Genomic DNA, 12585 nt, shown 5'->3' with positions numbered 1-12585 from the left:
TTTGGAGGAAAATTGTAGATAGGAAGGCAGTAATGATGTAAATTTTTCATGTAGTACTATCATATCCTGTACACCCCTTGAGGGTACATGGCAGGAATTTGATGATGATGATGATGATACAATACAGGTGTTAGCTCTGGAGTATAACGTTTGAGAATAATTGCAGATACCATCAGAACCAGAAGACATTTTAGTGTTCTAGTTATTTAGTAATTTTCTAATGTCTTCTAGTAGATAAACAACAGGATGCATATGTTGCTCAAATTCTGGTATGGCAGGAGGCAATTTCCCTTGGTCATCAATACAGGAGTTTGCAGAAAAAAGCATTGTTAGGAGTTAGTTTTATTTTTGGATGAAGGAACAGTGGTGTCATCAAAGTCAATGTGATAGTAATGCAGGTGAGTTCTGTCCAACAGCTTTAGCAAGGGACCAGAAGGTGCAGCTTATGGAGGCAACTTTTCTGCTGTTGGCCTCTATGAAATCAGATCAAGATCTGCTGATGACTGTTTTGCATTTGTCGCATGCATTGGTATAGGCAAGGTATGAAGATGGACTTCTGGATGCAAACCATCTGGAGTGAGCCGAATTTTTTTCTTCAACTGCTTTTCTTGTTGAACCAAGAAGGCTTGGAAAGCAGATAAGGATTTTGGGTAGAATGTGAGATGAAGGCCTTCATGTCAGTAAGGTTAATTTCTGTTAATTCCATGGCATTACAGTATTATGGGACAGTGCCAGACTGGTCCCTCCTCTTCCTTCCTTCTTCTCTTCTTTACCCCCAATGCTATTATAGTATTCAAGGGCTAGGAGTGAATCTTTCCTATTTTGCTGTGTCATTTCATCTTATGCACTATTGTGAGGCACCAATCCGTCTGGCCAACGTGGTGCTACAAAGCCAAATACCCCCCCCCCCCCCATGAGGATAATGCAAATGATGAATAAAGAAGGAAAATTACATACTGGCTTGTCTATCACCCATGATAAAAAGGGACGTGTCCTGTGGACTTAAGCAGAGGGTTTAGGTTGAAAAATATGCTACAGTCTCCGCTAGCTACAATGTGTTCATCTAGCGTGCACAATGATAGAAGGATATTAGTAGGAACATATAATTGCAGATCTCTACAGGATGATGATAGACTGAAAGAATTGATGAAGGAATTGGACCATATAAAATGGGATGTTGTGGGCCGTTCAGAGATAAGAAAGAAAGAAGAAACTCTCATGAGATTAAGAGATGGATTTCTACTCTACCAATGTAAATGTGACAGAAACTCAACTGGTGGTGTAGGATTCCTAATAAATAAAACAATCAAGGACAATGTCCTGTTTGTTAATAAAATAACATCAAGAATAGATGAACTAAGTCTCTTCATAAATAAAAATACCAACTGAAAATTATACAAATATATGCCCAAACTATGGACCATCCAGATGAAGAGATAGAAAATTTCTATGAAATATTAGAATCCACATTAAATAATTCTAAATAACTGTACATAATTATAATGGGCGACTTTAATGCCAAGATTAGATGCAGAGAAATAGACTTCATCCTCTCCAACAGAAGTTATATAATAAATAATACTGAAGTGCTTAATAGATTTAATACAGGAAGTGACAACAGACTAGTAAGGGCAAAAGTATGGATCAACAAAAAATGGGAATGGAATAACTTCATAAGAAAAAAGTCTAATTTAGTGAAACTACAAAACCTCTACCAAATAAAAGCTGTTATAGAGAATTACTAAAAACTAAACTAAAAAAGTTAAACACAGTTACTACCATCGACGATGCTAATGAAATCTTAACAAAATCTATCTTGAATTATGCACTAGAAATAGAAGGTGTAAGAAGGTACAAAGAGAGGAAAAACTAACACAGAAAACCTTAGATCTGATGAAGAAAAGAAGAGATATGAAAAGAGATTTGAATGACACCAATAAAACAGAATATGTGTAAATTTGTAAAACTATACGTAAAAGGATGAAACATGAAATTAGATCGTATAATACTAGGAAAATTAAAGAAACAATAGAAAACAATAGTAAAATTAAAGAAGCAACAAAAAACAATAAGCCCTAAGACGAACATTATCAGTTGGAACAAAGGAAATAGCTGCTGTAAGAGGAATAAATGGTGAACTTATAAAAAAATAAAAAATGATGGTACAACATGACAATATTTCATGCTGGCTGGGGCATCGCTCGGTTAAACAAGGCCCCCATTGATTTCGCCAGGGAACCAGGGTGAAAAGCAAAAAGTCAGCTACTGGAACAAATCTGAAAACAAACCCAAAATCAACATCACCAGAGTTAAATATCGGTACCATCAACGTAAGAAGCCTGAATGGCAAAGAAATGGGGCTAGCTGAGGAATTAGATAAGTACCAGATCGACATGATACGGGTAACTGAAACAAAAAAGACAAAAACTGGTGAGATCTTTCTGAGCAATAAATACAAAATGTTATATTCAGGCAATGACAATCAAGGAAAAGAAGGAGTAGCCATATTATTCAACACAAAATACGAGGCTAATCTTCTTGAATGACAGTCAGTCTCAAGTAGACTAATGTGGGCAAATATGAGAATGGGGAACCGGACAATGAGACTTATTTGCACTGGTCCCACAGAAGGTTCTACTAAGGTAGAAGTGGATGAATTTTTTGAAGCTTTAGAAAAAGCAACTGACACAATGAAAAAGGAAAAGTTGGTCCTTGTTGGGGATCTAAATAGCAGAGTAGGAAATGCTTGTCAGACATACAAAAATATTTTGGGAAAATTTGGAGAAAAGAGCAAAGCTAATAATAATAGCAAATATATGTTGGATTTCTGCTCAGGACATGGACTGATTATTACTAACATCATGTTCCAACATAAAAATGTGCACAAATTCACATGGAGAGAAGAGGCAAGGAATAAAAAAAGTCTCATTGACTATGTTATTGTTGATAGTGATGTTTTCTACCTGGTGCAGGACACCAGAGTGTACAGAGGATTTGAAATCGGAAGTGATCACTATTTAGTCTTGAGCAGGATAAAATTCAATTTCATATTGAAGAGAATAACTTGTAAGAAAGTTTTAAAGTGAATAAAAGTTGAGCAGCTCTCAGATGTGAACTGTAGACTAAAATACACAAAGATTATTGAAGAAAAAATGAAAGAGTTTGAGAACAGGAATCAAACCTTGGAGATTCAGTGGCAAACTCTGAAGAAAACATTGATTGATTCTGCCAGAGAGGCATGTGGTGAGGTTGTGTGCAAGCATAAAAAAATCAGAACTCTCTGATTCACACAGGAAGATAAAGAGGCAGTGAAGGAAAAGAAGAAAGCATATCAAAAGTTCCTGTCAAATAAGTCAGCTTGTGCTCTTAGAGACTACAGAGACAAATTCAAGAATGCTAAACACTGTGTAAAACTAGCTAAACAAAAGTCATGGGAGGACTTTGGCAAGAATATAGAAAATCAATATCAAGAAGGTATCAAAATATTCTGGAGGTTGTTGAAGAAGCTTAGAAATAGAGGAAAGAGTGCTGTAAAAGGAGTTAGATATGATAAAGGTGACATGAAAACGGGAGAAAAAGATTTCCTTGAAGTATGGAGTAATTACTTTGAAAAACTGCTAAATGAAACAAGCAGTGATGGCAGCACAGTGGTAAAAAACACTAACCAGGCATGCAGTCAGGAATACATATCCAGACTTGAAGTAGAAAAAGCCATCAAAGGCTTGAAATGTGGAAAGGCAGTAAGAGTAGATGATATTCGACCAGAAATGCTGAAGTTTGGTGGTATAAGAGTCTTAAAGCAGCTGCACTGCATAGTTCAGAAAGCCTGGACAGAGGGACGAATTCCTGATGATTGAAGCAGAGCTCTCATAGTACCATATATAAAAAGGGAAATAAAACTGAATGTGAGAATTACAGAGGTATTTCCCTAATGAGTGTTCCTGGCAAGATCTATGCAAGTATACTTGAGAAACGGTTGAGAAGAATTGTGGAAGAAAAGCTTGGTGAAGAACAAGCTAGATTCAGGCCAAATAGAGGCTGTCAGGATCAGATCAGGAAGCATGGGGATATAACAAAGATCTGTATTTAAGTTTTGTTGATTTGGAAAAGGTATATGATTAGGTGCCAAGAGAGAAGCTATTCAATACGCTGCAGTTATATGGTGTCAACGGGGCATTATATCAAGCAGTGCTTAGTCTTTATTTGAGTTGTAAGTCAGCAGTTAGAATTGAAGGAAGTACAAGAAGATGGTTTAATGTTAAATCTGATGTGACAAGGATGTACATCCATCTGTTATTCATTATCTATATGGATCATATTATGAAGGAAAGTGATATTAAACATGATAACAAAATTGGAGATGCTAATGTCAGCTTTTTGCTTTATGTGGATGATGTTATACTTCTAAATAAATCCGCTACAAGTCTGCAAGATTCTCTGACTAAACTGAATAGCTGTTGTAATAGATATGGTATGAAGGTCAGCAATAAAAAGACAAGGACAATGAAAATAGGCAGAATCAACGAAAATGTCAACTGTGTTGTGAATGGAGAACCTGTGGAACAAGTAAAACATTTCAGCAACTTAGGCATGATTTTTACTGAAGATGGTAAATTAAATATAGAAATAGACAACAGAATCAGCAAAGCTGGTGTGGTGGGAAGTCAATTGAATAAATTCATATGGAATAAGAGAGAAATTAGTTGGAACACTAAATTGAACACTGTATACAAGACAGTGTTCAAACCAGTTTTAACTTATGGATCTGAGAGCTGGGTCAGAAGTAAAACACTTGACCAAAGACTAGAGACAGCAGATATGAGAGTCCTGAGAAAGATTAGAGGTGTGAACAGATGGCATCAATGGCAATATCATATTAAAAACGAGGATATTAGGAAAGAACTTGACGTTGTCAGCATCCAGGAATGCGTTAGCAGAGCTAATCTCAGGTGGTATGGTCACTTAAACAGAATGGGCAGAGAAAGATTAGCAAAACAAGTGTTCTCTGCCAGGTTGGCAGCAAAACGACCCAGAGGAAGACCAAGATATAGGTGGATTGATACGGTACAAAGTGCCTTAGACGATAGAAATATAAGATCTGATAATGTTGGACTCCAACATTATCAGATCAGTAACAGACTGATTTGGATGAAAATTGTAGATAGGAAGTTAGTAATGATCTAATTTTATCATGTAGTACTATCATATCCTGTACACCCCTTGAGGGTACATGGCAGGAATTTGATGATGATGATAAAAAAATAGAGATGCAATAATGAAAAGAATTCAGGAATTTTATACTGAACTCTATGAAGACAAAGACAGAGACATCCAAGAATCATCTACAGATAACTAGAGTGAGGAAAAACATGATGTCCCTGAGATCTTACAAAGTGAAGTGGAAATGGCACTGCAGGAAAAGAAGAATGGAAAGTCCCCAGGAGAAGTTGGAATTATGGTAGACTTCTTAAAACAGGGAGAAAGCCCTGTCGCCAAATAGCTGACTAACTAATAAATGCCTAAAACAGAGAAAAATTCCAAAAAATTAGAACAATTCACTTCTAATATTAATTTTTAAAAAGGGCAATAAGGAAGAAATTAAAAACTACAGACCTGTAAGCCTACTCCCCACCATTATAAAGTCTTCACAAAAATTATAAATAATAGAATAATATCTAAACTAGAGGGAATGCAATCCTGTGAACAAGCTGGATTTAGACAGAATTACAATATGACACCATATCTCCCAAATTATTCACAGCTGCACCAGAGGAAGTCTTTAGAAGCCTTGATTGGGAAACAAAAGGAATAAACATAAATGGAGAAAGGCTGCATCATCTGAAATTTGCAGATGATATTGTCCTAATAGCAGATAATCTTGAAGATCTGGAAGAAAGGCTAAATCAACTAAATGAAGCCTCCAAAGTAATTGGATTAAAAATAAATAGAAAAAAAAAAATGATGAATAAATACATAAACCATAGAACTGTCAAAGTTGAAAACCAAGAAATAGAACAAGTTACATCATATGCATATTTGGGCCAATTGTTATCCTTTGAGAAGTGCCAAAAAAAAGAGATTGAACGAAGAATTCACCTTGGATGGATGGCTTATGTGAAAATGAGAGACATATTCAGAAGTGACATCCCTATGAGTCTAAAAATGGAAAGCTTTCGACCAGTACATACTTCCTGTCCTAACATACAGAGGAGAAACATGAACTTTAACAGAAGCCCTAAACAAAAAGCTGAGAACAACACATCGCATGGAGAGAAATAACATAACAATACTAAAAATAACATTAAGAGATAGGAAGACAAATACCTGGATAAGATCTCAAAACAGGTGTCATGGATATTGTAAAATACATTAAACAGGCTAAGTGGATATGGGCTGGCCATATTGCCAGATGCAGTGATGGGAGATGGACTAGAAAAACAACAGAGTAGAGACCAATGGATGGAGCAAGACAAAGAGGAAGACCGAGAAGAAGGTGGAGGGATGAACTGGAACAAATTGCAAGAGTGAGATGAATGGAAGAGGCAGAAAACCGAGTGGTCTGGAAAATCATGGGGGAGACCTTCGTCGAGCAGTGGACAGAACCAAAAGGTTGAAGAAGAAGAAGATAACAGTGCCATGTTGGACAGCCTCGTGACTTCTATGCCTCATTCCCATGGTTGGACTATTGCTTCTGGCCTTCCAACCCAAACGTATGCAAAGAACTTATCACCATAGCAATCCTCATCGGCATGGAAACATACATTCCCACACTACTCTGAACTGTCATTCTCTAACTAAACCCTGGTTCTCCAAAAGATGTGCCAAGGCCGTGCAAATGAAAAATCAAGCATTCCATAACTGGCTCTAATTAAGAACTTTATCCTCTTTTAAAGCTTATACTCAAGCCTGAAATAAATGCAAAAAAAAATATCAATGCTTTCAAAACAGAGTTCGAAAGAGCAAAAAGCAGGAAACTAGCAGCCTGTCCAAACGGCAGCCGAGCCTTTTGGTCTCTCACCAAAGCTTTTGGTTGTAACTTCTGCCCAACACTATTCCCACCCATATCACACTTTAATATTTCCGATATTTCAGCAACGTCACATTGCCATCTTCAGAAGGAACTTACAAAAAAGACACGTGCATGTAGGCACTACAACACAGTCCTAAAAGTCCTGATGGTGCCCCTAGCGGGCTAAGTAGGTGTTCTTGGCCGTTCGGCTGAAGGTCTGCTGATGTAAGCCTCCCAAATTTGGGACAGTCTCATACAACCAAATTTGTTGAGGTTTGGACAGTTTCTTATGGCTGAGGCTGATTCCATAAATGTCTGTAGCTTTCTTCCACTGTAGCAAATACAAATTCGAAAGACTATTTATGGAATCAGCCTCAGCCCTAAGAAACTCTCCAAACCTCAACAAATTTGGTTGTATGAGACTGCCCCAAATTTGGGAGGCTTACATCAGCAGACCTTCAGCCCAAGGACCAAGAACACCTACTTAGCCTGCTAGGGGACACCATCAGGACTTTTAGGAGAACAATAGCTGCATCACTTCATTCTCAGTTACTGTGTTGTAGTGCCTATGTGCATGTGCCTTTTGAAGATGGCAACGTGACATTGGTAAAATATCAGAAATATTTATTAAAGTGTAATTTAATTTATATTCGTATCTACGTTGTCAATTCCTTAAGTGATTTAGTAATGTATAAGCCTGTCTATGAGAATTCCCACCCATATCATACCTAGATGGATCTTTTGCACCATCACCCACAGAAAAAGCTGATCTCCTGGCCTTGCACTTTGCTTACAATGCATGCATAACTGACAATGGTAAATGCCCCCCAGCCATTCCAGATGCCCAACATACAATGCTGCCCTATATCCTTTAACCAGAAAGAGATCAGAAAACTACTGTCCAAATTAGACAGACACCAAAAAGTCTCCTAGAACAGATGGCCATCCTCCAAATGTCCTGAAAGTTTGTGTACCAGAACTGACTCCTGTTGTCTGTATATACTCTCTTACTCCACTGGTATCCATCCCACAGCCTATATTCAACCCATTCCCAAGCAGGGCGACAAGTCACTGCTGTCTAACTACCGTCCTATCTCACTTGCCTCAGTCCTGTCTTTTTAAACTAATGGAAAAAATCATCAATTCCCAACTCCTACACTACCTTGAAGGCACTCACCTAATGAATGTATGAATTCTGTCGCTGCCAATCAACAGGAGAGCTATTCACACATGTCACCAATCTCTGGACAAATGCCATGGAGAAGTTTGACGAATCTCAAGTGGTTGCACTTGATATCTCCAAAGCATTTGACTGAGTGTGGCACAAAGGCTTACTAAGCAAACTCCCACCGTTTGGTGTGTCTTGGAACTTCTGTAGTTGGATTGCCAGCTGTCTGTCTGGACTCAGACTATGTGTGGTGGTGGATGGTTCTTTATCCTCTCACCATTCAACTAATGCCGTGGTTCCACAAGGTTCTGTCCTCTCACCAACCCTCTTCCTACTATATATCAATGACCTACTTCAGTTGACCTCCAACCCAATCCACAGGTTTGCAGATGACATAGTACTAAGCTCATCGGAACAAGTGCAGCTGCTTCTCAACATTCCTTCACAGTGCACCTTGAAAAACCCACAGAACAAGTTTCTTTTCCTCCTCCTTCATCCCTGCTGCTGCTGTACTATGGAACAGACTTCCTCCTGTGTTTCCCAAGGAATATAATATTGTCTTTTAAATCAAATGTATACAAATTCCTCCTTTCCCAACCCTATTTTGGTGACTGGATTACATATGGTTGAGTTTTACGAAGAGGAACGTGAAGAGGTCTGAGTGGTTATCAGGGTTCAGAGGGTTGTAAATGCAGCTAATGAATATTACTAAATGAGAAAGGAAACCTTGAGCAAGAAGAGGTCAAAAGCAAGAGATTCTATATTAGCCACTCTCTGCCATGCATGCAGTGTTTAATCTCACACAGGTGCCATCTTTGTGGTGAAATGAGGTGTATAATTTGGACATGGGGAATGAAGATGTTATGTGGGTTTCTGTGAAAAGTCTAGTCTAGTTTAAATGACTGTAAGTGATGGTGAATGTCATTTATGTTGGTGTTAATTCCATGGATGTTAATAAATAGATGTGAAAGTGAGAATACTTTGAGATAAGGTTCTCTTTGAAATGAGCTAAATGCTTGAGTCTAAAATCAGTTATAGCATTCCCTGTGGATAAAGCCAGCTTTTGGAAAATAAAGAAAAAATCTGTCCTCTCCACCAACCATATTGTGACTGGGGGAAGAAGGAACTTAATTTCTATTCATGGCTCATGATGCTATAAGTCTTTGCCTCTCACTTTTTTTTTTTTTTTTTTTTTTCAAGATTATTTCTGGCACCTTGTTGAAAGTTTCTTTTTTAAATTTATCCCCCCCCACTTGGTTATTAAATAAATTATACTATATTATTGTTTTAATCTTTTACCCAAGCATAAGCACACAAATTCTGCAAGTGAAGTATTTCATAAATAGGCTAGTAGCATGCAAAGATCATTAACTTCACATCAATTAGCTCAGTATTCCACAATGTACATTCATTGTGGAATGCTGAGATACTATCCTTTCAGTTATGTATATATACTGCTATGTATTAATGGAAGGATCACCACCTAGACTGGTTTCAACCTTTACTGAAGTCTCATCAGCAAGAGTTAGATTCAGAAAGACTCCAAGGCTAAATCAATACAATAGTCATTATTTTCCATATATAAGTAGCACAGTGCATCGCCACAAGGACAAAAGCAGCCTACTCGTGATACTTCATGTTCAAAATTTTGTTTATGCCTGAACTGAAAAAAAGATTAAAACAAGAATATAATTTCTTGTTTAGAATAATTTGTTATAGCATCTTGGTTTAGTCTAAATATAATCTACTAATCTTTTAATGTTAATTTTATTCATGAGAAGTTATAAACCTTTGGTACATTAGTATTGATGAGCTAATTTAATAAGACATTTTTTATAAAAGTGATAATATTTATTTAACTATAAAGACAATTTTTTCACATAAGTCAAAACTGAAACATACATACCCTCAACTGAAACAGAAGTTCTGGAAAAAAATAATTGAAAAAGAATGTAGCAATATTTAAACAAAAAATGTAAAAACAAGAAACTAAACTGTTCTGAAAGTTTTACTAAGAATCTTGCTCGCACATAAATAAACATCAGAAATATCATGCTCTACCCTTAATTTTAATCTCAATATGCTGTTGTGAGTGATACTACTATCTATCTCTCTCCTCTCTCTCCCTTGCTTTTTGGCGTGTATATTATACAGTCATATTGTTGTATTTATTGAAGTACTTTAATACTGCAGTATATTTTATTTCAAATCTCTGTTATTATTATTTTATTTTTCCATTTTTATTAAGTCCAAAAACTCTGCTCTAGAGAACAAATATGGAACTTTTTCAGACCACCTCAGGCCTTCAATAAACAGGGGGGGGGTCTTACACCAGGTAATGAAGTTCATACAGGATTCAAATTGGCAACCTGTTGGCTAAAGAGAAAGACACACCAATTATTTGTACAACCAAGCCAGCTAATCTTTTAATGTTCAACTGAAAAAAACACATATGGATATGCAAGTTATGCAGTTACATGGAATATCAATAATATTATCGAAGCACTATATATGGAGAGCATGGTGTAGAAAAACCTTCACGTGCATACCTATACTATTCTATTATTATTATTTGTGACACCTCCAAGGAGTCCAAAGACTCATCGTGGGAGAACACTTATTGTACAACTCTCCGTCTCCACCACTACACCAAACCTCTATCACCAATCAACAATATCAGCGCCATCTACTGCCCACCACCACAGCTAGTATTTTTTGTCTGTAAATTGTGTGTGTTCTGAAGGACTGATTTGTCCTTAAAGGATGAAAAACCCGAGTTTCCGGGAGAAAAAACCCTGCTACCTCCAAATGAGATCGGCTAACTCACCTTTGATTGAAAAAGTCCATATAAATATTCCTCCCATCATGACGAGAATCGAACTTTGGCCTTTTCCAATCGAAGGGCATAACATATCGTCGTTCTTCCAATTGCGCTTCTATCTTTTATGGTTACAGAAGCCAGAATTCATTCTGCAGAATTATGCAAACTTCTGTATCTGAACAATTACTTTACTTAAAACTAAGATAAAATAATACTCAACATTTTGACCATGTATCAAGGTCATCAGGAATACATATGTACACTGGGACTGAATGCCCTGTTTCCCCTAAGTAGGCTAAATTACCTGGTGCACTAGATTTTTTATATACCCATGGGTGGGGGAAGGGGGAGAATCTTCAGCAGAGCTGAGTAGGCGTCTTAGTTTTGCGAGTGATTTGAATACCATCTTAATATTGTATTTTTGGTGTTCTGTTCATTTTTTCTCAGATCCCCTCCCCCCAATATGTAGGGAATGGTTATGACCTTTTTGGAATTTTCAACTTTTCTAACATTACTGTGAAAGATTCTACTGACAGTTTTCCTGTTTTAGCTGCTTTTTATAAATGTTTTGTTTATTATTTGCAACTCATTTTTCAGAGCCTGCTCATCAGAACAAATCATTAGAGCTTTATTTTGAGGGTGCTAATGCCCCTTAGATTAAGAAATTAAGAAGCCTACTCAGCTCTCTAAAGATCTCCATTACCCACTCAGAAGTATACAAAATCCAGTGCACTTGGAATTTACTCTATATAGGGGAAGAGAGGGCATACAGTCCCAACAAGAAAAGAAGAAAGCTAATGACACATTAAATTCCTTAATTATGGAAACTCAATCCTTTCTGATCATGCATTTCAAATGTGCCACAGAACTGAATAGAAAGGCACCCAATCCTTATACTGTACCAAAACTTGATATGAAAGAAAATTCAAAGAAGCCTGTGCAATGCTAATCCATCACCCTAATCTTAATAAAAATGAGGGCATAACAATTCCAAGTCTGAAAGGCCAATCTACAATCCATATAGCACCTAGGAACAGAAGAACAATGGCAAAAAACCAATAAACATAAAAAGCAGGACAATATAGGTCAGTTTATAACCAACGGTCAATAAACATAACAGGACTGTAGAGAATTTAACTACTAGCAATAGCAATTGAGGCAGATAAAAAAAATAATTTTTTTTTTATTAAAGTGTACTGTGATGCAGCTTGCAACATAGATATATAAAGGTTAACATGTTATTTTATCTTAGTTTTAATTAAAGTAATTGATATAACACAGAAGTTTGTTTCCATAATTCTAGACAATGAATATCTAAAAGAGACAAGGAATGCACCGTTTATTCAGGAGATGACTGAAAACATAATGAGATACCTGTGATACTGAAAACAGTTCAGACAAGAGCCCTTCTTGGTTATAATTCTGTTAATGACAGGTTACTTTGTATTAGACTTAAGGCTCATTCTACCAATGTGCTAACTGTGATAGTTCATGGACCCCACACATAGGCTTGATGAAGAGAGTGAGGAATTCTAGGAAACTTACAGACTGTTTTGGACTGTCTATCAAGGAGAGATGTACTTTTCA

The 12585-nt window shown here is 36.8% G+C and overlaps 1 protein-coding gene across 1 annotated transcript in view; it reads right to left on the bottom strand.

Annotated features, from left to right (window-relative positions):
• LOC150097010 (charged multivesicular body protein 1a-like) overlaps positions 1-12585 on the bottom strand; it is a 135771-nt gene that overhangs the window by 90527 nt on the left and 32659 nt on the right. Inside the window, exon 2 of the mRNA XM_090407801.1 lies at positions 10084-10103. Within this exon, the coding sequence (XP_090263927.1) occupies positions 10084-10103 (20 nt within the window). The remainder of the gene's footprint in view (positions 1-10083; positions 10104-12585) is intronic.

The sequence above is a fragment of the Typopeltis vanoorti genome, chromosome 18 (genome assembly GCF_054136105.1).
Source record: "Typopeltis vanoorti isolate ZY-2024b chromosome 18, IOZ_Tvanoo_1.0, whole genome shotgun sequence".
Classification (NCBI taxonomy): domain Eukaryota; kingdom Metazoa; phylum Arthropoda; class Arachnida; order Uropygi; family Thelyphonidae; genus Typopeltis; species Typopeltis vanoorti.
This window is presented reverse-complemented; position numbering and strand designations above follow the sequence as displayed.